Source organism: Bos javanicus, chromosome 5, assembly GCF_032452875.1.
Source record: "Bos javanicus breed banteng chromosome 5, ARS-OSU_banteng_1.0, whole genome shotgun sequence".
NCBI lineage: Eukaryota > Metazoa > Chordata > Mammalia > Artiodactyla > Bovidae > Bos > Bos javanicus.
Window position 1 is genome coordinate 39709584 of NC_083872.1, and position 27565 is coordinate 39737148.

The following is a 27565-nucleotide window of genomic DNA, read 5'->3' on the forward strand; positions in this document are numbered from 1 at the left end:
GTGGATTTTAAAAAAATGAATGCATGTTACAGTGCTCCACAATCTATGGTTGGTTGAATCTATGGTTGTGGAACCATGGACATAGAGGGCTGACTATAAACTTACATACTTTTTAATATATTTGATTGCAAGGGACAGTTCCTCCCTCCCCCAATCTCCCTCATTGTTCAAGGGCAACTGTATATGTTAGACCAAATGAACCTGATGAATAAAGAACATTCAATCTAGCAGCAGCATCAGAATACATTTCTTCTAAAGCACACACAGAACAGTGTCCAAAATACATCAAATGTCAAATCACAAACCAAGCTTGGCAAATTCAGAAAACTGACATCATATCAAGTATCATTTCCGACCACATGGTGTAAAGTTAGAAATCAATAATAGGAGGAAAGCTGGAAAATTTACAGATACGTGGAAACTAAAGAACACACGGCCGAACAACCAATAATAGTAATTTAAAAAAGAGATAAATCAAAAAGTTTCTTGAAACCAAAATGGTAACATAATATGCCCAACCTTAAATGATGGAACAAAAGCAGTCCTAAGAGGAAAGAAAGAGTGATAAATATCGACATTAAGGAAAAAAAAGAAAAAAAACAAACAAAAAAAACACTTAATTTTACACTTCAAAAAACCAGCAAAAGAAGAAAAAGCTAAGCCTGAAGTTAGAAGGAAAACTAGAGCTGGAATAGATAAAATACAGCCAAGAAAAACAATAAATGATCAGTGAGAGTAGGAGATGTTTTTTTTTTTTTTTTTAGAAGATTAAAAAATGGAGAAAACCTTAGCTAGACCTAAGAATAAAAGGAAGGAAAACTCGAATCAATAAAGTCAGAAAAGAAAGAGGACACATTATAATTGAGATCACAAAAATACCAAGCACCATAGGAGACTACTATGAACAATTACACTTCACAAACTGGATAGCCTTGAAAACATGGATAAGTTCCTAGAAACCAACCGTCTACCAAGACTTCATCATGAAGATATGATTTAAAAAAACAAATATAAGTAGGAGATTGAATAAGTAATCAAAAACTTCCCAACAAAGAAAAGCCCAGGACCAGACAGTTCTAGTGAATTTTACCAAACATTCAAAGAAAAATTAATGTCAGTATTTCTCAAATTCTTCCAAAAAGTTGAAGAGGAGAGAGCACTCATTTTACAAGGCCAGAATTACTCTTATACCAAAACCAGATAAAATCATTAAAAAACAAGAAAACTTAATTAATTTTATTTTATTTTTAAACCTTACATAATTGTATTAGTTTTGTGAAATAATAACAACAAAAAAAAAAAAAACAAGAAAACTATAAGCAAATATACCTGATGAAGGTAGGCACAAAAATTTTCAACAAAATACTAGTAAACCAAATTCAATAGCACATTAACAGAAACATGTACCGTGGTCAAGTGGGATTTAACTTTGGGACACAAGAATGGTTCAACATATTCAAATCTGTGATATACCATATTAATAGAATGAAAGATAAAAACCATATGATCATCTCAGTATATGCAGAAAAGCATTAAACAAAATTTAACTTCCTTTCATGATTAAAAACTCTCAACCAATTGAGTTTAGAAGGAATGTACCTCAACACATACATGCGTGTATGCTAAGTCACTTCAGTCATGTCCAACTCTTTGCAATCCTATGGACTGTAGCCCACCAGGCTCCTCTGTCCTTGGGATTCTCCTGGCAAAAATATTTTTGTGAGGGTTGGCATGCTCTCCTCCATGGGGGTCTTCCCGACCCAGGGATCAAACCCATGTCTCTTATGTCTCCTTCACTGGCAGGTGGGTTCTTTACCACTAGCAACACTTGGGAAGCCTGTACCTCAACATAATACAGGCCAAATATGACCAGCCCATAGCTAAAATATTCAGTGGCAAAGGGTTGAAAGTTATTCTTCTAAAATATAAGCAAGATAAAGGTGCATTCTCTCATCATTCCTACTTAATACAGCCCTGGTGATCCTAGAAAGAGTAATTAGGCAAAAAGAAGAAATAAAAAGCATCTCACTCAGGAAGAAAAAAGCAAAGTTGTCTCTGTTTGTAGAAGGCATAATCTTATGTATACAAAATCCTAAAGATCCAAACTAAAACCATTAGAATTAATCAGTGAATTCAGTAAAATTGCCAGATACAAAATCAACACAGAGTAATCAATTCCATTTCTACATGTTAACAATGAAATAACTGAAAAAGAAATAAGGTAATCCTATTCACAATAACATCAAAACCAACAAAATTCTTAGGAGTAAATTTGACCAAGAAGATGAAAAGTCTTTACACTGAAAACTACAAGACTTTCATGAAAAAAACTGAAAAAGACACAAATAAGCTGAAAAATATCCCTTGATCCCAGATCACAAGAGTTAATATTGTTGCATCCATATTATCCAAAACCATATATAAATTGAATGCCATCCCTGTCAAAATTCCAATGATATTTTCCACAGAAGTAGGAAAAAAATTTTAAATCTATATGGATCTAGAAAAGATTCCAAATAGCCAAATCTTGAGAAAAAAGAACAAAGCTAGAGGCATCACATTTCCTGATTTCAAATGATATTACAAAGTTATAGCTATCAGAATATTATGGTGCTGCCATAAAAACAGACACATTGACCAGTGGAACAAAGTGAAGAGCCTAGAAATAAACCCAAGTATATATGGTCAACTATTATTTGACACGGAAGCCAAGAATAATCAATAGGAAAAAGATACCACTTCAGTAAGTGGTACTGGGAAACCTGGGTAGTCACATGCAAAAGGATGAAATTGAAACCCTATCTTCTACCGCTTACAAAAATAAACTTGAAATGGATTTAAGATTTGAATATAAGACCTGAAACCATAAAATACCTAGAAGAAAATGAAGACAAATCTCCCTGACATTGGTCTTGGCAACTATATTTTAGATATGACACCAAAAGTACAAGCTGCAGAAATAATAAGTGAGACTACATCAAACTAAAAAGCTTCAGCACAGTAAAAAAAAACAATCAAAATAAAGAGGCAATGTACGAAAAGGGAGAAGATATCTGCAAATCACATATCATATAAAGGATTAGTATCCAAAATACATAAAAACTCATGCAACTCAACAGCAAAGACAACAACAATAAAACAACAGCAAAACCCTTATTAAAAATGGGGGTAGGTCTTCCCTGAATGTCCAGTGGTTAAGACTCTGTGCTTCCAGTGCAAGGAACTTGGGTTTGATTCCTGGTGGGGGAAGATTCCACATGCTGTTTGGTGTGGCCAAAAAAATAATAAGCGTAGACGACTTGAATAGACATTTTCCTGAAGAAGAGATACAAATGGCCAACAGGTACATGAAAAGGTGCTCAACTTCACTAGTCATCAGGTAAATAAAAATCAAAACCACAATGAAATATCACTTCATTCCTGTTAGAATGACTGTCATCAAAAAGACAGATAATAAATGTGTTAGTGAGGATGTGGAGAAAAGGGAACCCTAGTGCACTGTCAATGGGAATGTAAATTGGTTAGCCACTATGAAAAACAATATGGAGTTTCCTTATAAAAATTTAAAAAAGAACAACCAATGATCCAGGAATCCTGTTTCTGGGAATATATCCAAAAGAAACAAAAATAACATACCAAAGCAGTGTCAGCACCCCATGTTCATTGCACCTTTCTTTATTCACAATAGCTAAGACATGGAAACTATCTAAGTGTCCATAAATCCATATGAATAAATAAAATGTGATATATATCATACATACATATGATACACACAAAATATTATTCATCAATTAAAAGGAAACCCTGCCATTAGCAACTACTTTGATGGACCTTGAGGATATCAAACTAAGTGAAATAAGTCAGACAGATAAGACTTAAACTGTGTTCTCATTTATATTTGGAGTCTAAAAAAGCCAAACTCAAAACCAGAGTAGAATGGTGGTTGTCAGGGGCTGGGCATTGTGTAATATGAGAAGATGTTGGTCACAAGGTAAAAACTTCCAGCTATAAAATGAATAACTTCTAGAGATCTAACTTACAACATGCTGACTATTATTAACAGTATTGTATTATAGCATAAAAGTTGCTAAGGGAGTAGATCTTAAATGCTCTTACCACACATACAAAAATGGTAATCATGTGAGGGGATGGGTGCATTAATCAATCTTATTGTGGCAATCATTTTGCAATATATGCATTAATCAATCATCATGTTCTTTAATTTATACAATGTTATATATCTATTATATTTTAATTATATATATATATTTGATTTAAATATATAAAAATATATTTCAATAATGATATTTAAATGTTTATTTTGGACTACAAATACATAGATCAGATTTACCATAATTCTTGGTTAATCTGTATTATACACGCAAGGTTCCCTGTTACCCATACTATTGAATAAGTTAGATTGTTTAATACATAGTGAATACTGATAGATGCACCATGTAACTGAACCAGAGCATCACTGATAGCTTGCATCTTAGGGAGGAAAGGCAGAACAATCATGCCAAGACAAAACACATTCTCTTAACGATTCCAACAGTTTTTTCAGAGATGATAAATTGGTGGAAGAAAATCCAAACTATAATTATTTTCTAATTAAAATTTTTCTAAAGAGTAACACTGTATTTTAAAAAAGCCATTTATTTCTAGTGCTGCATCTGCCACTTTGAATTGGCAAACGTACATGAGTTAACGTTCTAAACCCTAAAGCCAGAGAAAATATGGAGAGGTGTACTGCCTGCTACAAATGGTACTATAGACCAGACTATTGTATAGTCTATACAGACCAGAACAACTACTCATAGAAAATTTGTACCCTTATGTGTATGTGTTTTCTTTATAAAAACTCATAAAGTGTGGGCTGATATGTTTGAAATATTAAAATATTCATAAAATTTTCAAGGATTTGACTATGCATTTGTCTCACATTGCTTAAGTGTATTTCAAGGAAAAAATAGATGCTGACAATTCATTCCCTAACCAACACTGATGGCCCCACAGATCTCACATGTGAGGATGCTATTATTGAAAAGGTAATAAGTCGCTTCTAGAGACAGATTTAGAACTGGAACCAGACTCCTAGTTTGAATTCCTTCCACTTGATTACATTGCTTCTAAAAGGAACATTAAAATCCTTTCTTTGTCCCTATGTAAACTTCTTTGAAAGCAGAAGTCATCTGAAAATATTATTTGATATGCAAATATTCACCTTAAACACAACCTTTCACAAACACTTTTCACTAATGCAAGAAAATCATCTGTGCATCACTGAGCATCTTCAAACAAAAACTGAATATCAGCATTTTGATAAAATTCATACATGCAGTATAAGGAATCTTCATTTTATATCTAGATTCCTCTTCAAAGAAATGTTCCCTTGGTTACACTGTTTAATAACCAATTTGGAAGGTTCAAGTTGCTTTTCATTGTTTTCTTAGGAAATTAGGTTTAGTGTTTTCATAATCAGTGAGGCAAAAGACAAATTTTCCTCATATTTGTTTTATGAAATTACATGACCAAATTAACAGCTCAACTAATTTCATTTCTTTCAGTAAAAAATTGAAAAGAATTACAGTAACTTTGATGACTATTTCCAACTTTGTGTCATTTTCTTTCTAGTCATTCATTAAGGAAGACTTTTTTTTTTTTTAATAGAGACTCATGACTTAGGAAAATTGTTCAATTTAATAAGATCGGTATTCAAATTGGGAAATTCTGAGTCACCTCTGCTTGGAATATTAGGACAATATAGAATGGGATTACAAAGTCTCAGCCTCCACTAAGGTTCAACAAGTATAAAAACCAGGAAAACCATACAATGTACTGTGCAATAGGACATTTCTGAAAGTGGAAGAGGATGCCATTCATAACTAAATTGAACAGTAGTCATACATGCAGACAGTTTAGGGCAAACCAGGACATCTGATTATCCTAATAAATACTGAACCCTAGTCCATTCTTTACCTATGTAAATTAGCATGTCTATTTGCTAGGGTCCTCCAACTTATAAGTTTGGGGTAAAACATGAAGATTTTCTTTGTTAGAAAGGCAATCAGAAAAATCCAGATTTCCTTCTTTTACAACCTGGTACAAGTGTATGTTAACTGTTTATTCTAACAACCGGATTATTAGTTGAATTATTATGAGAAAAAAAAAGACTTTCACAACTCTATTACAAAATTCTCTTCTTCTTTGCCTTCATTTTGTTGTTGATGTTTAGTTGCTAAGTGAAAGTTGCTCAGTCATGTCCGACTCTTTGCGACCCCATGGACTATACAGTCCATGGAATTCTCCAGGCTAGAATACTGGAGTGGGTAGCCTTTCCCTTCTCTATGCAATCTTCCTAACCCAGGGATCAAGCCCAGGTCTCCCACATTGCAGGTGGATTCTTTACCAGCTGAGCCACAAGGGAAGCCCATTTAGTTGCTAAGTCGTGTCCAACTCCATGGGCTGCATGAATTGGCTCAAACCCATGTCCATGGAGTCATACTATCCAACCATCTCATCCTCTGTTGCCCCCTTCTCCTCCTGCCCTCAATCTTTCCCAGCATCAGGGTCTTTTCCAATGAGTTGGCCCTTTGCATCAGGTGGCAAAATTATTGGAGCTTCAGCTGTAGCATCAGTCCGTCCATTGAATATTCAGGGTCAATTTCCTTTAGGATTGACTGGTTTGATCTTTCCTTCATTTATCCCTTTGAATTTGTATTCAGGCTCATAGAATAACACCAGCAGAAATGGTCAATACTTTGTTCACTCATCAAATGCTACTGGGTGGCCTTCATGAACCAGGGCATGTGCTAGACTTTCCAGGTGATATAAAGATAATTAGGAGTGGTCACTTCTATTAAAAATAAAAATCATTTAGAATAAAAATATAAGTACAAAAATCACTATAGCCCAGGGAATCATGACAAAAATATTTATGGAATATCATAGGGGAGTTCATTGATGGGAAAGTGATAGTGAGAAAGGTGTTTCAGGAGTGAAAAAGCCCATAGTAAAGACACAAATAAAGAAAAGCACACTACTAGAGTCTGGAAAAATAGAGCAGTGACAGAGTACAAAGGATCTTCAATGCCACATAGGGTATCTTAGAGTTAATTCAAGGAACAGAGCCCTACAAGATGACAAACAGGGGAGTGAGCCAATAAGAAGCGCATTTAAGAAGGGCTGGTCTGGCAGTGGGGATTGGATGGACTACAGACTATAGACTGGCCCCAGGAGATCAAGAAGTAGCCTGGAGATAAAGGAATGTCTTAGACAAAGGAGGAAGCAGTCATGATATAGGACATATAATCCTCAATATATGACACCTGGATGGTTTGGCTGCCATGATTAGGATTTAATGTGATATAACTGATATGGTGAACTGAAGTGAAAATGGTAGTCTCATTACTAGATACCTTACTGAACCAACGTCTGTCTGGCAGAACAACATGTTATCTTAAATGTTCAAATTAATAAAAATATATTCACACTTCATCTAGATTAGTTTTCAATTCAATACAGTTCCCCAAAGAATGAACTTATTAACATGATTTTTAAATGGATGATTTTATTGCTCAAGAGGTAAGTGGTATGAAGTTATTTTAGATATTTTATTAATAATTCTAAAATGGAACTAACAAGTGGAAGGAAATAGATTGGTGAACTGTAAAGCACCCAGTCAATTAAAAAATTCTGAAGATTCTATATTTTCACACTGCACACTATTTTCTCTTTCCCTGATGTCTAACACAACATATGGATACTATATAGTCTGTTTATGAGTTATGTTTTATACCCAAACGCACTCCTGCTATCACTTTTTCAAACTTCATAGTACATTTCTCAGAGACTATACCTGTATGTAGGTCAGAAAGCAACAGTTAGAACTGGACATGGAACAACAGACTGGTTCCAAGTAGGAAAAGGAGTACGTCAAGGCTGTATCGGAGAAGGCAATGGCACCCCACTCCAGTACTCTTGCCTGGAAAATCCCATGGACGGAGGAGCCTGGTAGGCAGCAGTCCACGAGGTTGCTAGGAGTCGGACATGACTGAGCGACTTTACTTTCACTTTTCACTTTCATGCATTGGAGAAGGCAATGGCACCCCACTCCTGTATTCTTGCCTGGAGAATCCCAGGGACAGAGGAGCCTAGTGGGCTGCCATCTATGGGGTCGCACAGAGTCAGACACGACTGAAGCGACTTAGCAGCAGCAGCAGCAGCAAGACTGTATTTTGTCACCCTGCTTATTTAACTTATATGCAGAGTACATCATGAGAAATGCTGGGCTGGAGGAAGCACAAGCTGGAATCAAGATTGCCGGGAGAAATATCAATAACCTCAGATATGCAGAAGACACCACTCTTATGGCAGAAAGTGAAGAAGAAATAAACAGCCTCTTGATGAAAGTGAAAGAGGAGAGTGAAAAAGTTAGCTTAAAACTCAACATTAAGAAAACTAAGATCATGGCATCTGGTCCCATCATTTCATGGCAAATAAATGGAGAAACAGTGGAAACAGTGGCTAAGTTTATCTTGGGGGGCTCCAAATCACTGCAGATGGTGATTGCAGCCATGAAATTAAAAGACGCTTACTCCTTGGAAGGAAAGTTATGACCAACCTAGATAGCATATTAAAAAGCAGAGACATTACTTTGTCAACAAAGATCCGTCTAGTCAAGGCTATGGTTTTTCCAGTGGTCATGTATGGATGTGAGTTTGACTATAAGGAAAGCTGAGCACTGAAGAATTGATGTTTTTGAACTGTGGTGTTGGATAAGACTCTTGAGAGTCCCTTGGACTGCAAGGAGATCCAACCAGTCCATTCTAAAGGAGACCAGTCCTGTTCATTGGAAGGACGGATGTTGAAGCTGAAACTCCAATACTTGGCCACCTGCTGTGAAGAGCTGACTCATTGGAAAAGACTGATGCTGGGAAAGATTGAGGGCAGGAGGAGAAGGGGACGACAGAGAATGAGATGGTTGGATGGCATCACCAGCTCGATGGACATGGGTTTGGGTGCACTCTGGGAGTTGGTGATAGACAGGGAGGCCTGGTGCGCTGTGGTTTATGGGGTCACAAGGAGTTGGACATGACTGAGTGACTGAACTGACTGTAAGAGTCAGAGTTGTTTACTTGGGGAGGCTCTCAGTTCTCTGTCCACTGTGGAGTTTTACAAGCTTGCTTAACTATCCCTTGTTGAAGAACTTACAAACTGGATATAGGAGTGGATTAGAGAACATGTCAAATATGAGATTCTATGAATTTATAATATTATGACTAGAAAAATTAATTTTAATGGAGTCAAAAATCTATTTCATTACATAGTTCTTTTTGTTTCTCCATGTTTTAGCCCTTTCCTTAGAAAGGTTTAACTGAAACAAAAATGGCACTAGGATTAGAACCCCTAACATAAAGAACAAATACCTTTATAATAGCCAAGATATGAAAACGAACTATGTATCAATAGATGAACAGATAAAGAAGGTGTAGTATACATATATATATATATGCACATATATATGTATGTGCATAAAATGAACTATCATTCAGCCATGAGAAAGATGGAAATTCTTTCATTTGTGACATAGATAGATTTTGGTATTATGCTAAGTTAAATTAATTAGATAGAGAAAAATAAATATGCATGGTATCACTCATGTGGAATCGAAACAAAACAAAATAAAGTCAAACACAGAAATGGGGTGTAGAAAAAATGGTTGCCAGGGGCTAGGGGGTGAGGTAAATAGGGAGAGCTCAGTAAAACAGAACAAACTTGAAAAAAGAACAAATACCTATTAAAAAGGGAGAGGATATCTGTCATAACTTCATGGTGGTCTTAAGCTCCTTTCCAATTCCCTTGTACAAAAGGTGGAAAGGGACTGCACTGCTCAAAGTTTGGTTCATGGAGACAGCAGTAAGAACCCTCATATATTCCTTCGTCAAATACTGAGTACCGGATTTGAGACAGGTGATAGGATGCAATGATGAACAGGCAGAGAAGGCTTCTGCCCTCACAGACTAGAAAGGAGACATATAGCTCTTACGTATGCACACTAGGGACATTTTTCTGAAAGCTGGCTCACAAATCATGAATCTGCCCAAAAAGATATGATTAAAATCTCACTAATGCTTATTCTCTTGTTAGCTATTTTTTTGAATGAACATGTCTTTGATTCAAAATTCTCTTTTCTTTAACTATGTAAGAGAGAGATTATATACTTAAATTCTCACAAATATTCTGCACATATTCACAGGGATCCAGACCTGGGAAATAAATTTTGCAAAATGACACTTCTCAGCAGAGCACAAGGGTTTACTTACGCTTTGCATAAGAATTGCTAAGAGGTAGCTAATTAATATGCTTAATGCTCTTTCTTGTTTATAGCCCAAGTTGGATTTTCAGGTAACATTATATAGAACTCTGACATGTACTTGTCTTTCTCTCTTTACCATCTGTCCAAGCAAATTTCTAAACGCCCTTTCACAGTGATGACAATGTACAGACAAGGGCAACTCTATGAGTACTTAGGCTGTTGGATGTTTCTTCAGCTTATTTTAGGCCAAGGAATAACAACAATTTCAAGTAGCATTTCTAAGTGATGAAAATCACCAGGCTTAGAAATGTTGCTAAAATTACTTGCTTGTTGTGTCTAACATGATATTTTATACTATCAAAATGCTGCACTTATTAATTTTCTGACTTTCCGCTCTCAACATCGAATTTTGAGAGTTGACTGCAAATGCTGCAGAAAATTCAACATCTTCTCTGCCCTCCTGCAACAGCAAACATATCTCTATTAAGAGTTGGACAAAAGAGCTCTATATTTCTCAAAGCCTTTCCCTTTAAATTATTTCTGGTAGAGGCTGGATGTGAGATCTGCCTGTGACTTGCTAAAGGCTATTTATGATTTATTTCAACCTTTAGCTGGCTCTATGAAAGAAAAAAATGAACAAAGTTGAAAATACAGAAAAAGAGTGCTTAATCCTCAGTGTTATTTCAGTGAAAGTCAGCACCCTGACTCTTATGAAGGCTGTATTGTGTAAATTTTTATGTTTTTATTTTTTCCCTCAAAGTTAAAATTAAAATCCTTTATCATTTTTAATTAGAAAACAGTGCTATTGTTTTTGAAAAAAGATCAAATTTCAAGCTGTGAGTCTTTTAATACAGACTGGTCTGCTGAGATTTTTCTGAAGCACTGAGGGGAAATGTAAAACCCAGTCAAATAATTTTCCTGGGGAAAGTGGTGATAGGTCATGGTGAGATATGGGTGTCATTAAAATTTCATAGAGGTCCCTACCCCACCAGAGTCACCATAGCATTGACATACTGACTACAGTATCTCCAAAGACGTGCTTGCTGTCTATCATGGCTCTGAGGGGAGCAGTTACCATCTTTCTATAGAGTAATCTGCGTGTTAGAGAGTCCCTAAATGTGTATTTATAGAGATATTCAGGTCTGTTTTGGTCTATTGGGTCAAAAATTCCCACACTAAAAGTCCCTAAATATGTATCCACAAGATAGATCAGCTTTGGTTCACTGAGTCAATAGTAAGTAGGCCTTTTAAAAAGATGCCTAAATATTAATAATTGCATAGTTTGCTTTCAGCAAGTTCAGAAATGCAGTTCTGTACACTTTGTCTTTTAAGAGTAGATTTATTATGCTAGTTTCAGTGGATGCCAGAAGCTGTGTTTCACTCTGGCCTATGATATTTTGCTTTTAGAAAGTCAGAAGAAGAAAGCCCCCCAGAGCACAGACTATTAAAGCTAGAAGACAAGATGTGGAAGCACGGACACAGGCAGAGCCTCAGGGCAGGGTGAATGCTGCCTTCCAGACCGTATCTTACCACCGCCTCTGTCATCAGCCAGGTCCCATTCCCCCTTTTTCCTCTCACTGGTAGGCTGGAGACTGCTTGCCCACCTTCAAGCTCATTCCAGCATCAGAGGGATCCTGTGAGGACTGCAGAACCCGGCCAGGCTCTCCTTCAGCAACTTTGCATCTCATTGTAAAAGCCAAAGGTCCCTCAAGATATGCCCCTACTCATTCTGAGTTTGCCTCATACTGCTGCCTGTCTAACCCCTTTGCCCGGTCCCCAGAGCACACTGGCCTCTGCTGTACCTGGGCACATCCAGGAGTGGTCCTGCTTTTGGCCCTTCGTATCCATGCTTGTCCTCTGTTCTATCTGGAAGGCTGCTCTCTCAGAATCCACACGGCTGTTCTCTTCAGGTCTCTTAAGAGAGCAGCCCTCCCTGACCACCTGTATGAGAGAGCAACACCTCATCCCAAAACCATGCATTTCCTTCCTCTGTTACCCAAACTGCTTGTTCTCCACGAGGACTTAATCACCATCTGATATAATGCATCTTCACTTGTTTTCTGCCCATCTCTGTCCCCTAAAGGTTAAGCTCCACTGGAGTAAAGGCTTTATCAATCCTAAATAAAAACCTAGATAAAAACCTGGCATCTTTTTTAACTGCTCATTAAATATTTATGGTACAACTGAACAAAAACAGATGAAAAGGAGTCATATCTCTACTTTCCCAATTGCCTATCAATGTGTTTTCATTTTTAAGCTGAAGAGGAATGAGTATCTCTTTCTGAGATGAAGTCCTCTGTTTGACCATTAGACCTCAGGTTCCCATAATACTCTCTGAGTGGCATAAAACTGGTCCTTCTTGAAGGACCATGGCATTCTCTGCATCCCCCCAACTTCTGGGTTATTAACAGAGTTTCTGGAGAAGCTGGGATCATCTGAGCTAGTCACAGAAACACTTGACCAGTCTGCTTCTAAGTGTAATAGCATGTAAAGGCAGCATTTCTAAATCTCCCCCCACTTAATGTGGCGAGCACAGTCAGCTCTGGTGATAGCAGTGGGCTCACTAGGTCTCACAGTCCCATCTGACGCAATCAAGAGGGATGGTGTGTGACACTCTGCCATGTTAGTGTAACACACTGTGAGGTATAGAGTAGAATCACTCTCTTCTAAAGTTGGTCCATTATCCTTGGGTCTTCCCCAGTGCCTCCACTCCCCCATTAGCCATGCAGATATTCTCAACTGTACCCTTCCTCCTGACCGAAGCCTGTCACAGTAACTTATTCCTTATTTAAATTTCACTGGAACATTCTTTATTTCAATAACTCAGAAAGGTGCCTTTGGCAAGAGAATCACAGCTGACAGCCAAGTAATGACTAGGATTCTGTGATTAGTTCAGATTACAGGCTACAGAAGACCTGTCTGAGCATTTACCACTGTCATCACACCGATGCTGGCCTCTATTAGGCGTTGACATTGGTTGGAAAAGAGGATGTGGTTCAGCTAGAGTAAGCACTAGAGAATCTGACTGTATTGTAATAGTCAATGACATGCTAATTATTGAAAATAATTTTTACTGTGACTCTGCTTAGCCTAAGCAAGTCTCTCTCCCATACCCTTCCCTAGCACACAGATGTATTTTAATAAAGGTTTAAGGCACAAACTAAATAAAAAGTTGAAGTGATCTAGATAATTCCATCCCCCAAACCCAAAGCAATTAATTAACTGAAAGAAAGACATCGTTTAATCTTGAATTATTTGGATAAGTGACTCAACTTTGTAATTTATTTTGCATGAATAGGCAAAACTTAATGGATATTTCAGTGTATATCAGTACTTGAGGATTTATAAAACTTTTCAATCAAATTAATGGAGAAGGGGGATAAGTAATTAATGTGAACAAAAATGACAAAACCATTTACTCAGATATTGGGTATCATTGCACACTCTTCCAAATTCTGGCTGAAAAGAAATAATGATTTCTGTAATCCCCAGCAATGACTTTTGGAGGGAGCTTTCAAATAAATGTCTATTTGCTTTAGGTGAGCTTCACTGAATTGGCCTTATTTAATTTCAGATCCTCCTAAGGGAAGAGATTTCAGGATTTCCTGGTTGTAAAATGGAAGAGAACATTTTGCTGAACTTGTATGACATCATCTAAAGCATTAAAAGGGCAGATAATCATGACTTCTTTGCTGTTTACCAAAGCTTCTTTATGCCCTCAATCTACTTTATTTCCAAATGTCAGAGTAGTCTGAAACCTTTCAAAGATTCATGGACTGCAGAAACTGAGGAAATATTAGGATGAACCCTTTAACTTTTGTGCAAACTTTTAAGTAATTAATAGACAGGTTTTGGAAATTATTTCATATCATAGTACACACAGTCTAACATGTACTATGTAAAGGTTAAACATGGTTTAACAACAAAGGACATGAGGTCATCTCTCTTTCTAGAAAGTCAGGGAAATATTCTTTAAAGTACTTGAGTCATAAATAAAAAGAATATTGAGTTTTTGAAGTGAAGTTGTTCAGTCATGTCTGACTCTTTGCGACCCCATGGACTGTAGCCTACCAGGCTCCTCTGTCCATGGGATTTTCCAGGCAAGAGTACTGGAGTGGAGTGCCATTTCCTTCTCCAGGGGATCTTCCTGACTCAGGGATCGAACCCAGGTCTCCCACTTTGTAGACAGACACTTTACCGTCTAAGCCAATAGGGAAGTCATAAATAAAAAGAATATTGAGTTTGTGAAGGGGAATACAAATAATATAAAATTTAGTTTATCAATTAAAATAAAAGTACTACAGAATGAATAAAAATAGTAAACATAGTCTTGGTTTTAAATATAATTTCCTTTCCAAACTCTACTTGAAATTCTCTTATATTACAAAAAGAAGAAAAAAAATGTAGCTTCCATAATACTATTTATACAAAGCAACAAAAATGTGAGCAAATTATTTTCAGGTTTATATTATCAAAATGTTTTCCAATACACATAAAATACTAGACACCAAATAGCTGAAACAAATATTTAAAAGCTCTTAGCTTAGATATATAATAGATAAAATATGTCTCATAGTAATAAATTAATTTTTTCTTTGTTATGCAAAACCCCTCAACCATAACTTCATGGAAAAGTGTAAAGTGGTGTGAAAATGATCTTACCTCATATTCAAAGTCCTCTGTTCTGTCTGGATCAGCAGGCAAGCTGGAAAGATACTCATTGTCCTCATAAAATTCATGCTCCATCGGATGGAGAGAATGGCAGCTGTGGGGAATGTAGCAATATGATAGAAATGGATCAAAAGGGTTGTTCTCAAGATTAAAAAAAGACATTAGGATTTCACTTTAGTTTTCTCTGCTCACCAATAAGACCTATAGTGATCTAGCCTTTAAATGAACTACAGCTCAGAAAGAACAATTGCTTTTCTTTCTCCCTTTATATGAAATCCATCAATTTGATTTTCTGAGAGAATACCAAGATAATGGCTCATTGTCAGAGCTTCATTTTGTGAAGGGGCAGATGTGCCCTCTATCCTGGCAATGGTGCCATATTGATACTCTGGCTGCCTTCCATTCCATCCAGTGGACTTGATACATAGATGGGTGTGTGGCTTTTGAGACTGCAGTCTGCCCAAAGGTGGGTATTTTGTAATAAAGTACTACCAATTTCATAATTACAGCCTCAAACTGTTTCTTAAATTTGATTTTAAAAGCTCATACAGTCAGTCTTCTGAATGCATGGGTTCTGTATTTTTTTTCAATTAACCATGGATCAAAAAATCAAGTCTGAAGTTAGTTGAATTCTTAAATGCAGAATCCACAGATGTGGGAGTGAAGTGGGGATTGTATTTTTCAGTCTGTAAATTGTACTCACATTGCCTCCATTTCTTGAGACTTTCTTCCTCATTCTCCCTCATAACCCACATACACAAACACTAAAGAATGTTCACGGTGATAACTCACTGGAAACCCCTATAAACCATAGAGTTTCATAATCCTTTTAGAAAACATCTTGGGACAGAGAACTGATAAAGTAAAGGAAATGAAGGGGTTCCAGGACACTGTGTATGACTTTTATGTATCCATTAACTTTTGGGAAATGTTTTAAATAATTCATAGTAGTGCTTTCAAATTACTATATGCCATGATGTATACATTATACAATATGAAGCTGTGTGTGTGTGTGTGTGTGGCTCAGTTGCTTGGTTGTGTCCTACTTTTTGTAACCGTTTGGACTGTTGCCCACCAGGCTCCTCTGCCCATGGAATTTTCTAGGCAAGAATACTGGAATGAGGTGTCACTTCCTCGCCCAAGGGATCTTCATGACCCAGGAATAGAGCCTACATCTTTTGCGTCTCTTGCATTGGCAGGTGTATTCTTTACCACTGGCACGACCTGGGAAGCCCAATGTGAAAGCTAAGCATAGTTTAGCAGCAAAGGGCATGAGGTTCTCTACGAGAATTTCTAAGTCAGTGAAAGAAGCCTATGTGAAATTAACCAAGGTGCCTTCAGGAAAGGTCTCTAAGTCCATTTTGAACACTACGACAAAAATGAACTTTGTAGTATAAATTAGTCCCCTTATCTATTAACAGCTGAAAAGCCGGAAAGATCCATCCTGGTACCTCACAGGATCAGTGTAAATACTCTACCAGACTCTTCTTACTGTTCTCTAATTTGGGCCCAAATAGCAAAAGCAGTGCAGGCAGCATCTTGCTCGCTGGTCTAAGAGCTTAACCCTGGACTGGTTTTGAGAAGCCCATTCCCACTGCTTAAACATCATAACCTGCTGTTTGGAGCAGCTGATGTGTTTTCTTGGTCCTTGAATTATTGAAAAAGGAGGCCTGCTGTGAAGGACACCTTCCTGATACTTGAGTAAGCATTTACTGAGTATCTACAAGATGCCAGGCCCTATGCCAATCGCTGGAAATTGGTTGGGCACAAAACCCAATTATTGTCCTATTAATTGGGTAGAGCAGCAAAGTGGGGATTTTAATACAGTGTGATAATTAAGGGGAAAATAGAGAAGCTATGAGAGCACCTACCAAGGGGTCAAATGCCTTAGGTTCAGAAGCCTGAGCCTATCACTTCCTTTTGTGTGACCTTGACAAATTCCTTAACATTTTTTCCTCATCTGTGACATGGGCATGGTAATAATGTAATGTGCTCACTCAGGAGACTTTTATGAGGAATATTATCTAAAACATGTTAAGTTAGCTAGTAAATGTTAACTATTATTCATTCAAGAATGTATTTGTTGGATGGCTACTCTGCATCAGGCTGTACAAATGAATATTATTTGTTCTTTTGTTTGTGTGTTTTTCATTTCCCTTCTAGAATATAAGCTCCAGGAGGTAGTGGCTTTGTTTTTGTTACCAGTTTTCTGCCCAGGACCGAGTTCTAGTGCCTGACACAAGGGGCTATTTAATAAATAAGGGATACATGACTAGAATCATAGGTCAGACAGACAGAGGCCCTGCCCACCTAGAAACATAAGGTTTCAAGAAGTGGTGCACATGGTGCCCACCAGTCCAGGTTCGATGCACGATACTGGATGCTTGGGGCTAGTGCACTGGGACGACCCAGAGGGATGGTATGGGGAGGGAGGAGGGAGGAGGGTTCAGGATGGGGAACACATGTATACCTGTGGCGGATTCATTTTGATATTTGGCAAAACTAATACAATTATGTAAAGTTTAAAAATAAAATAAAATTAAAAAAAAAATTGCTTAGGGAGATTTCTGAAAAGTTCGAATGCCTATATTTTGGCCTAAGGTAGGACTGAGCCAGGCACTGCATTTATTCTGCTTTTCAAAGTTCCCAAGTGACTTTAATGCACATATGTGAATCACTGAGATGGACTTAATAGAAGACACTAAAGGGCAGGCAGGTGTCATGACCAGGTCTACATTTTACTAAATGGAACATGGATTGCAACAGGCAATGAAAATGAAGCCAACAGAGAGTTCTGCTCTTATGTAACAAGCTCTCAATCATTTTTGAATATTTGCTTAAAAACTCACAGAAAAAAATGTGTGGGGCCAAACAGACTTCCAAAATGGCACAGGTAGGATTATTTGAGTAAAATAGCTGTAACAGCCTTTAACTCAGGTAAAAACTAGGAAGAAATATTCGTTTAATAGTTCTTTATTTTGTAGCTCTATATACTTCCTCTCAGACAGCCAGGACCTTTGGTTTACATCTCAATATATCGGGTAATTGCTTCCTGCAGAGAATTGCACCTTAATAAAGTGAATTTCCTAGCTTCTTCAAAGAAGAGAGAAAAAAAAAAAAAAAGCGAACGAGAGCAAGGCAACCCACAAAGGAGGACAGAGTGCCAACATGCTGCTTCTAGGTCTGTCTTAATAAGGTTTTTGGCAACTTCAGTGAGAAAATCTATTTCCCTGACCTGTGCTTGTGAGCTGTGCGAGGTTTGTGATGACTGAAACTATGAAGATGAACTAATCAGAGCCAGACTTTCTCACTGCATCTCAGCAAGTAGGATTCCTAAGCTGAAACAATTATGTGGGTCAGGAAAGGGAGGAGCAAGACAACTGAGCACTAATTGTATGGAGACACAATCACAGATATTTTCCAAACAGAACTGAGAGCTTGTCTCTGTAACTGTCAACTTGCTACGGTGCCTGATTCTTTCCAACATCTACTTTCAATGACAAATGACAACAGATAAGGCTCTAGTATAAAAGACAGAAAAATACCTGTCTGAGAGCAGAAATGGACAGATGTCGGGCACTGGAGGCGTGGGTGGCCTAAGTTTGGCCAGGGCCATTATATGTTCAAAGGTGATGTCCGTCTGAGTGCTGGCATTCATGAGTCGCACTTCTGGGGCTGTCCCGTAGGCTGGTTTACTGAGAGGTGTTCGCCTTAGCACCTGGACCACGATAGGCTCCTTGGCATTTCGAAAAGCTTCCACTGCCTCTTCATGGGTAGCCTTTGAGAGATCCTTCCCATTGACCTGCAAACATGAAAGGGCATTGCTCACCTCAGAGGAAAGAACAGAGAGACTGTCATGATAGATTAATAAAAGGTGGGCAGGGGAGGTTTAAACAAGCTCTGCTATGAATTTTGTGAAGGAATACTTAATCAGACATTGACATTTACTGAACTATTCACCAACAGGAGAAAGTGATGGAAACTAGGAAAACAGTTATTTCTTATATCTTTACAAAGCACACCATCAGAATTATTAGTAAAGATTTCAAACCATAAGCCTCAAAACCATAAGCCTCAAACCATAAGCCTCAAAACATAAGCCTCAGAAAATGATTAAAATCTTCAGCTAGGTAGAAATGGTAAGTATATCTTTTAAAAAAAATGATCTATCAATCTTTTGGTGGAATTTTCAATATTTAATTAGTCTTGTGGTTGTTTGGTCTCTAAGCCATGTCTGACTCTTGCAACCCCATGGACTGTAGCCTGCCAGGCTCTTCTGGCCATGGGATTTCCCAAGCAAAAATACTGGAGTGGGTTGCCATTTTCTTCTCCAGGATCGTCCGATCCAGGAATCGAACCCACGTCTGTTGCGTTGACAGGTGGATTCTTTACCACTGAGTCACCAGAGAGGCCCTTAATTAGTCATACTGACTTGCACTATAATTTCTGTCAGATTTATTTTATACTCATCATTTTTATCCAAGACCATGTTACTGCTCATGTGCATGTTATTCTAAGTCCTTGCCATTCACAGTATGGTTTGTGAACCAGCAGCATAAGAGATTAGAAATGCAGAATCCCTGGCCATACCCCAGACCTGCTAAATGAGAACTGGCATTTTAACAAGATTCCTGCTGATTTACATGTACAAGAAAGGAGCACTGCTCTAAAACACCTCTGAGAGAGTATGCCATGTCCCTTTGCCTCCTCACCTGTATTCATCTATACCAATTTATGACTCTCCAATGTAGCCTGGACATAACAGAGGAAGAGGGGGTGTTTGCCCTTTCCTTCCATCACTGCTTCTCAGTTGGGCCAACCATTGGCATTTGAGGGATAAAAATTTTTCTTTAAGTGACACTCTCTCATGCCTGCTTTTTAAGGGCCAGTGATGTTTCCCCACCTTTGTGGTGCCCAAAACACCCACAGACTTTTCTGATTACCCTCTTGAGAGGTAGTACAGAGACTGCTCTCAAATTGTCATCAATTTATTCCCCTAACTTGGGTTCTAATAACATAGCCTCTTAGTGGAAGTTGTGTTTTCATAAACAGCTATTGAATCCTAAAAGAAAGTCAAAACTCCCACCCAAATGAACCAATAATGTTGGCTTTTTCAAATAGGAAGAGATACTTTGGAGTACAGTACTGTGCTCAAAACCCCTGAAATTATACCATTTCTGGACAACTAAACCACTCATCTGCTGGTGAGGCTCTAATAGCTGCTGCTGCTGCTGCTGCTGCTAAGTCGCTTCAGTCGTGTCCGACTCTATGCGACCCCATAGACGGCAGCCCACCAGGCTCCCCCGTCCCTGGGATTATCCAGGCAAGAATACTGGAGTGGGTTGCCATTTCCTTCTCCGATGCATGAAAGTGAAAAGTGAAAGTGAAGTCGCTCAGTCATGCCCGACTCTTAGCGATCCCATGGACTGCAGCCCACCAGGCTCCTCCGCCCATGGGAGTTTCCAGGCAAGAGTACTGGAGTGGGGTGCCGTCCAGTTCAGTTCAGTTCAGTTCAGTGCCATTGCTGCACCAGCAAATCTTTAGAGATCCCTGGAAGCCTTCAAAAGACACAAAGGCAATCACTGAGTTGCAGCCAGCAAAAGATTGCTGACATTCAAATGAGCACACTTTCTCCAAGTAGAGAAAGAATATGTGCATGCTCAGAGCGAATGTGGGGTAAATGATACAGTGCTAGGTGGAAATTATCATGTCATGTAGAGATAGGCTTAATGACCTGGATGAGCTAATTTACTCAATTGACCCTGAAAAAGTTAATGTGCCTTCAGAAATTGAGCAATTAAGTTTCCTCACCAGCACCATATGACCCAGTACAGTTCCTGAATAACTAGTAAGAAACTTCAGTTGGAGATTTGGGTGTTTACCTACCAATGTGCATAGTCATTAATTTTCTCCATGAACTAGAACATTACCACTGACTTTTCACTGGTATAACTTTGGAATGGCTTGATAACTTTGGGCATATGGGGCAATATGAACACAGTACATCTACTAACTGGCACTCATTCTTTTAGCACTTTCAGATGACAGGCACTCTGGAGAGGACACTACTCCTGAAGACCTGTAGTCAGCAAATGGTAAGAGAAGTTCCAGGGTGGAAAAGTACAAACTGAAATCTGGCTTTTTGTGTTGAAGACCATCATCCTCTGTCTCTTCTTATGGTCAGTGTTTACTAACTCCAGAATTATGGAAGATGATCCAGTGGTAGAGAGACTGTTCCGTCATAATCTACGTGATATGGAAGAATTGCCCTTTTATCCACATATTTCCTGCTTCATGGTGTCCCTTCAACTGAGTGAATATTCATTTGTGCAAGATTTCATACCTTTACCTCTCTGAAAAGAACTCTTGGTCATAATCTATTATCAGGTATTTAAAACCTACTGGAACAATGTCAATAATGCTATCTTTTCCTATAAGCATTGTATCTAGAGTAATTCCTAACAATGGCAGAATGAAAGTGTTCTTTTTGAAGGAACTTTAAACATTATCTGAAGGTAAAGGGAAAATAATTTGTGGCCATGGTTTCTTCCAGTCATACATGAAATCCTGCATGTGTGTGTGCTAAGTCATTTCAGTCATGTCCAACTCTTTGTGACTCTCTGGACCATAGCCTGCCGGGTTCCTCTGTCCATGGTATTCGCCAGGCAAGAATACTGGTGTGGGTTGCCATGCCCTCTTCCAGAGAATCTTCCTAACCCAGGGATCGAACCCTCATCCCTTATGTCTTCTGCGTTGACAGTAGGTTCTTTGCCACTAGCACCGCCTGGGAAGCCCACATGCTGCTGCTGCTGCTGCTAAGTCACTTCAGTCGTGTCCGACTCTGTGTGACGCTACAGACGGCAGCCCATCAGCCTCCTCCATCCCTGGGATTTTCCAGGCAAAACACTGGAGTGGGTTGCCATTTCCTTCTCCAATGCATGCATGCATGCTAAGTTGACTCAGTCGTGTCAGACTCTGTGCGACCCTATAGACAGCAGCTCACCAGGCTCCTCTGTCCACAGGATTCTCTAGGCAAGAATATTGGAGTGGGTTGCCATTTCCTTCTCCAGAGGAAGCCCACATGAAATCCTACTAATGCATAAATTGTATGTTATTAAATAGTGAAGAAATGCCATTATTCTATTTCTTCCCCAAGGTGGCTCAGTACCCTGCCTACAATCTAGTCTTGAGACTCCTTTGTTTCTTACTTGTTTTAGTGATCTTCAAAGAAATAATAATTTTAAAAAGTAAGTTCCTTAATGATAAAGATTATTTATCTTATGCTCCTATAAGTGAAGTAAAATCATTTTTGCTAAGTTCAGAAAAGTATAAAAAAATTGCAGAAACAAAAAATTACTGGAGAGTATTTTAGCCTGTGAAATTATTAGTTCTTATCATAATACTTAGTATATGCAGACAATATTAGCATTCATACAGCAAGATCAATAGCTATTGATTCTAAGACCTGTACATTCATTCATTTACAACCATGGCATTTATATGCAAAATTAATTTTTTGCTTTATGGACAATGAATACAATCTTAAAAAAGGACAGTCAATATAATCTCAAATATCTTACTTCCCTATTGGGAATGCTCTTTTCTTCTGGTTATCATGCAGCTGACCCCTATTTTCATAAGCTATTTAATATCTCTCAAAGTAAAGAAGTCTATGACCTTTAAAGGCTCAGTATACTGCCCCATGTGATCCCTTAGAAAATGTAAGCGCTGATGATACGAAATACTCTTTTTTTCACTTCACTTGAAGTTCATCAACATACTGTTAGCCTATCAAAAGGTCACCGTAAGTTATGCCTTTCAAAACAGAAAAAAAAGAAGAGTTTAACTGGCATTTTCTGGCAGTTCCTTTACTCAGTTATCATTAGTTACAACTAGGGAGAATAATAATTTTGAAAGAATATCTGAAATTTTAATCCTGTAGAAAGTTTTGAAGTAAATTAACAAATAAATTAATAGCAAAACTGTATTTTCCATGTGGTTAGATACTAAACCAACAAGATATTTGGTATTTCATAGTGCCATATCGTTATCCTTTTATTTATTTTCCATCATATTCTTTCCTTCCCTCCTTCCTTCCTTCTTCCTCTCTCTCTATCTCAATCTTGGTTTTGTATGGACAATATGTGTGAAATGAAATTGGAGAAGGAAAAGTCAGCTATTAATGGCATTCCAGTTAATACAGGTAGTTAAGAGTGCTGATCCAAACTGTTCTAGGTGCCTAATCAATGGAAAGAAGCAAGTGGTAGAAGTTGATTTTCAGGAGGAAAAACTGGGTGAAGAGTGTTGGGAGCAAAATTTATGGGAGGAAAGGTAATTTGAAAATTAAGATATACCCATGTATTACAGGGTGTGGGTTTGAAGAGTACATGCAGAAGGCTGATGATTTGATTTAAGCATGGTGTAGAGAAAGAGACCTTTTTCTAAAGTGGTTGTTAATGAAATGAGTGAGAGGTTAGAGCGTCCTAATAAACATGAGAAGTATATGAGATAATTCCCTCTATTACTATATATATTACTCTATTACATCTGGCTTTTTGATAACTGTGGACAAAACTGATTTGTTTATAAAGCTACCTAGCAACTTGAGTAAAACTGAAAAGACTCATGTAATTGCTCTCTGATAAGAAGCTCACAGCCCCAGAGTGGAGCAACGGGACTCTGAAATGGTGATTAAGTCACCTGACTTGAGATAAATGAAAAACCAGGCACAATATTGATAAAGAAGATTATCAGAATTGGTAATAGCATAAAAGAGGAAAGGAAGATGCTAATGATTGAAGTTCTTAAAGAAAAAGAGATGTGGTTATCCTTAAGAAGAAAAACAGATTTGGGATTGGAAGCAAGTGTAAAGAGGAGCCTTAATCATGCCAAACTTGGAACAGTTCTACCAAATGTTTAGTGACTAAAAGAAATCCTAACCATGGGAAACCCTTTCCAGAGAGGATCTTCCTCCTTCCTGCACTTACTTTATCAATTTAGTTGATACGTTGAAAATATATACACATTTTTACAGATATGAAAAAATAAATGTCTTGCTTCTAAAAAATTATTTTCCATTATATTGATACAGGGAAGTGAATAGGAGACAAGTAGTCACTTTTCAGCAAGCAATGCAAAAGAACTGAGAATCCATTTGTTGTGGCAGATGGGCTAATTAATCCATAAGCAACTTGTGAATGTTAAGTAAAAAATATAGCTTTTCATATGTAAACCAAATCACGCTATCATTTGGTGAAGCTTCTGTTTAACTAAAAATCAATCTACTCTTTTGGATAAACTGAAAAATCTGGGCCACTTGTCAACAACCTCCCCAGAGTGACTGGTGGCCTCAGCTTGTATGTGAGCTCTTCTGCTTTGATTATTCCTCCAAATCCAGCCACATGCACAATTTTCTTGAGTGTCAGAAAACAAACAGGCTTTTCTTTTTTCCAAAGCGCAAACAAGGGCATGAATGACAAAATCATCCTGGTGCGATTTCATTTCCAAGGTCAGCTGTTTGGGACAATGAGGGTTTCCAAACCTCTGTGCCTCTTATAGAAACTAAGGGCTTTTAAGTATCTCTACCTTTCATGAGATCATACATATAAGAATACTCAGTAGAAGAGGTGCAGAATACCAAAGATTATGTACAATTTCAAGTGGAGAATAAGCAAGCATAAAACACTTAAATACTGTTTTTTAATGTTTATAAAATTTATTTTTTCATTCATTCATTCATTTATTTTCAGCATTATGGAGATACAGATAACAACATTATAAGATGTACACTACCATGTACATTGACATGTACATGGTAGTGATTTGATATATGTATGTATTGTGAAAGGATTCCAAATAACTAATTAACACATTTATCACTTCAATTAATTAATTATATTTTCTTTAGGTGAGAACATTTAAATTCTATTTGCTTAGCAAATTTCAATTATATAATACAGTGTTATCAACTACAGTCACTATTTTTACTTTAGATCCTCAGATCTGAGTGTTGTAATTCTGGTTGGGCATGACAGTTTACAAGAACTCTCACCCTCACGAATAACTATGAAATTAATTTTGATTAGAATCCCTATGTGATTGCTGATCAAATTCTCTGATAATTATGGGGGTGTTATAAAAACAGAGCCTAATAATATTTTATGTAAGAAAAAAGCAATATTTAAATTGCTGCTAAAATGTTTGGTATGAAAGGAATTTAAAATAATCCAAATTCATTAAAACACTTGGTATATACAATCTGTAAATCAGTTTTAAAGAAGTTAAGCATATCGCCTTTTTCTAAACTTGGAATGTTTGATTCTAGATGGACATCTGTTATGTAAATTGAGGACAGCATAGCATAAGAAATATTTATAGCAAAAAGAACTCACAGAAAAGGAATTGTGCAACATGTTATGAAGAAATTCTTGTGAGATTGAATAAACTTAATTTTGAAACATTTAAAAAATATTGTCCATGAACAAAACATTGGTAGGTATGTGATAATCATATTTTAGAAAGTGAGAAAGTAAAAAATGTTATGTTGCATCAAATCAAAAGTCTGTGTGGTTCAGTGTTCTTTTGACAGTGCTGTTGTCAGATTTGGGGAAGAGAATATGGTAATTATCACACAGGTGCTAATGAGCAGACTTATTCAGAAGTGATCCTGGGGCTCCTTCTGTCTTGCCTGGACTGCAGGGTGGTAGCTTCATTTTCCTGGTGTGTGAGGTCTTGCAGCTTCCCTTGAGCTCCAAAGGCTCCCCAGTGCTGGTTAGCTGGCTTTCCCAGAAAATGGAGATAACTGACTTCTAACTCAGACAGCCTAAATCTCCTGTGTTTTCCTCCTGACAACATGACCCTAAGAGAGCAACAGCAGGGTGGGGTCTTTCCACTAGAATACAGACCCACTGTATGTCCAAGAGTTCCAGGTCTCCGTGTGCTGCTGACCCCTGACTTGTATGTTTACCCAAAAGAGACTGTGTTGTGCTTTCTGTGCTATGCTTTGTTGCTCAGTCATGTCCGACTCTTTGCCACCCCATGGACAGCAGTCCACCAGGCTTCTCTGTCCTTGGGGATTCTCCAGGCAGGAATATTGGAGTGGGTTGCCATGCCCTCCTCCAGGGGATCTTCCCAACCCAGGGATCAAACCCAGGTTTCCTGCATTGCAGGTGAATTCTTTAGTGACTGAGCTACCAGGTAGTCAATAGAGACTATAGTCTAACCTCGGAGAAGGCAACGGCACCCCACTCCAGTAATCTTGCCTGGAAACTCCCATGGGCGGAGGAGCCTGGTAGGCTGCAGTCCATGGGGTTGCTAAGAGTCGGACACGACTGAGCGACTTCACTTTCACTTTTCACTTCCATGCATTGGAGAAGGAAATGGCAACCCACTCCAGTGTTCTTGCCTGGAGAATCCCAGGGATGGGGGAGCCTGGTGGGCTGCCATCTATGGGGTTGCACAGAGTCGGACACGACTGAAGTGACTTAGCAAATAGTCTAACCTAGAACTTGCAACAGTGCAGAATTTGCCCTATCAACCCTGTGTGACACACATTTACAACATAAAGAACTGAATTTATTCAAAATACTTCTACATGTAACATATGAATTGCAGACTCCCATTAACCCTAGGAGATATTTTAAGAGCCTAATAATATATTTAGTTAACTGATTGTGACACTGAGGTCACTACTACAGGATGCTGTTTCCCAGCTCATTTCACAGTACATTTTGATGACAAAGTGTTCCCAAATGCAAGCAAGACTCATCTCCAACTTTTCTTATTAAGATGTTGTAGACCCAGGACTTCCCTAGTGGTGCACTGGATAGAATTCGCCTGCCAATGCAGGGGACCCAGATTCGATCCCTGGTCTGGGAATATCCCACATGCTGTGCAGCAACTCAAGCCCCTGCGCCACAACTACTGAGCTGATGCTCTAGAGATGGCGAGCAGCAACTACTGAAGCCTTTGCGCCTAGAGTCTGTGCTCCTCAACAAGAGAAGTCACGGCACTGAGAAGCTGGAGCACAGCAAGGAGGAATAGCACCTGCTTGCTACAACTTGAGAAAGCACTCACGCAGCAGTGAAGATCCAGCACAACCAAACACAAATTTTAAAAAATGTTATAGATCCATTACTTAGGGATTTTTCAGAGCTCTTCTTGAACCAATTTATATTTTTGGTTATAGGAAATCTTGGGGATGCATTTTTAATAATTGCCTTTCCCCCTATTATCTTTTCTCTGTCTTAATTTTTGTATTCCTTCTTTGTATTTTCTTTTTCTTTCTTTCTTTTCATTGCCACACTTTTCTTCCAGGCTTTCCCACTTGGCTGGGATTTAGCCAATTTAAACAGTGGTTATCTATGTAAATGATTCCAATTATTAAAGGAACAGGTTATGATAGTTTCGATTTTCACTGAGGGAAATAAAATATATGCAACATAGTTTTATTTCCCTCATTATAAATAAATTTATCTTCCCTCCCCTTAATGAAAGAAATGGAAACTCCTCCTCTTTGGCACATGAGCTGGAGTTTCTTGGTTTGTCCCTGAGATCCATAGTGTACTCTCTTCTACC

The 27565-nt window shown here is 38.0% G+C and overlaps 1 protein-coding gene across 2 annotated transcripts in view; it reads right to left on the reverse strand.

The window, feature by feature from the left end:
- The window catches only part of PDZRN4 (PDZ domain containing ring finger 4), a 428685-nt gene that overhangs the window by 57690 nt on the left and 343430 nt on the right, over window positions 1-27565 (reverse strand). For both annotated transcript variants that reach the window (XM_061416434.1, XM_061416435.1), the window contains 2 exons: window positions 18535-18791; window positions 14981-15083 (listed from right to left, as the gene is read on the reverse strand). In XM_061416434.1, the coding sequence (XP_061272418.1) occupies window positions 14981-15083; window positions 18535-18791 (360 nt within the window). The remainder of the gene's footprint in view (window positions 1-14980; window positions 15084-18534; window positions 18792-27565) is intronic.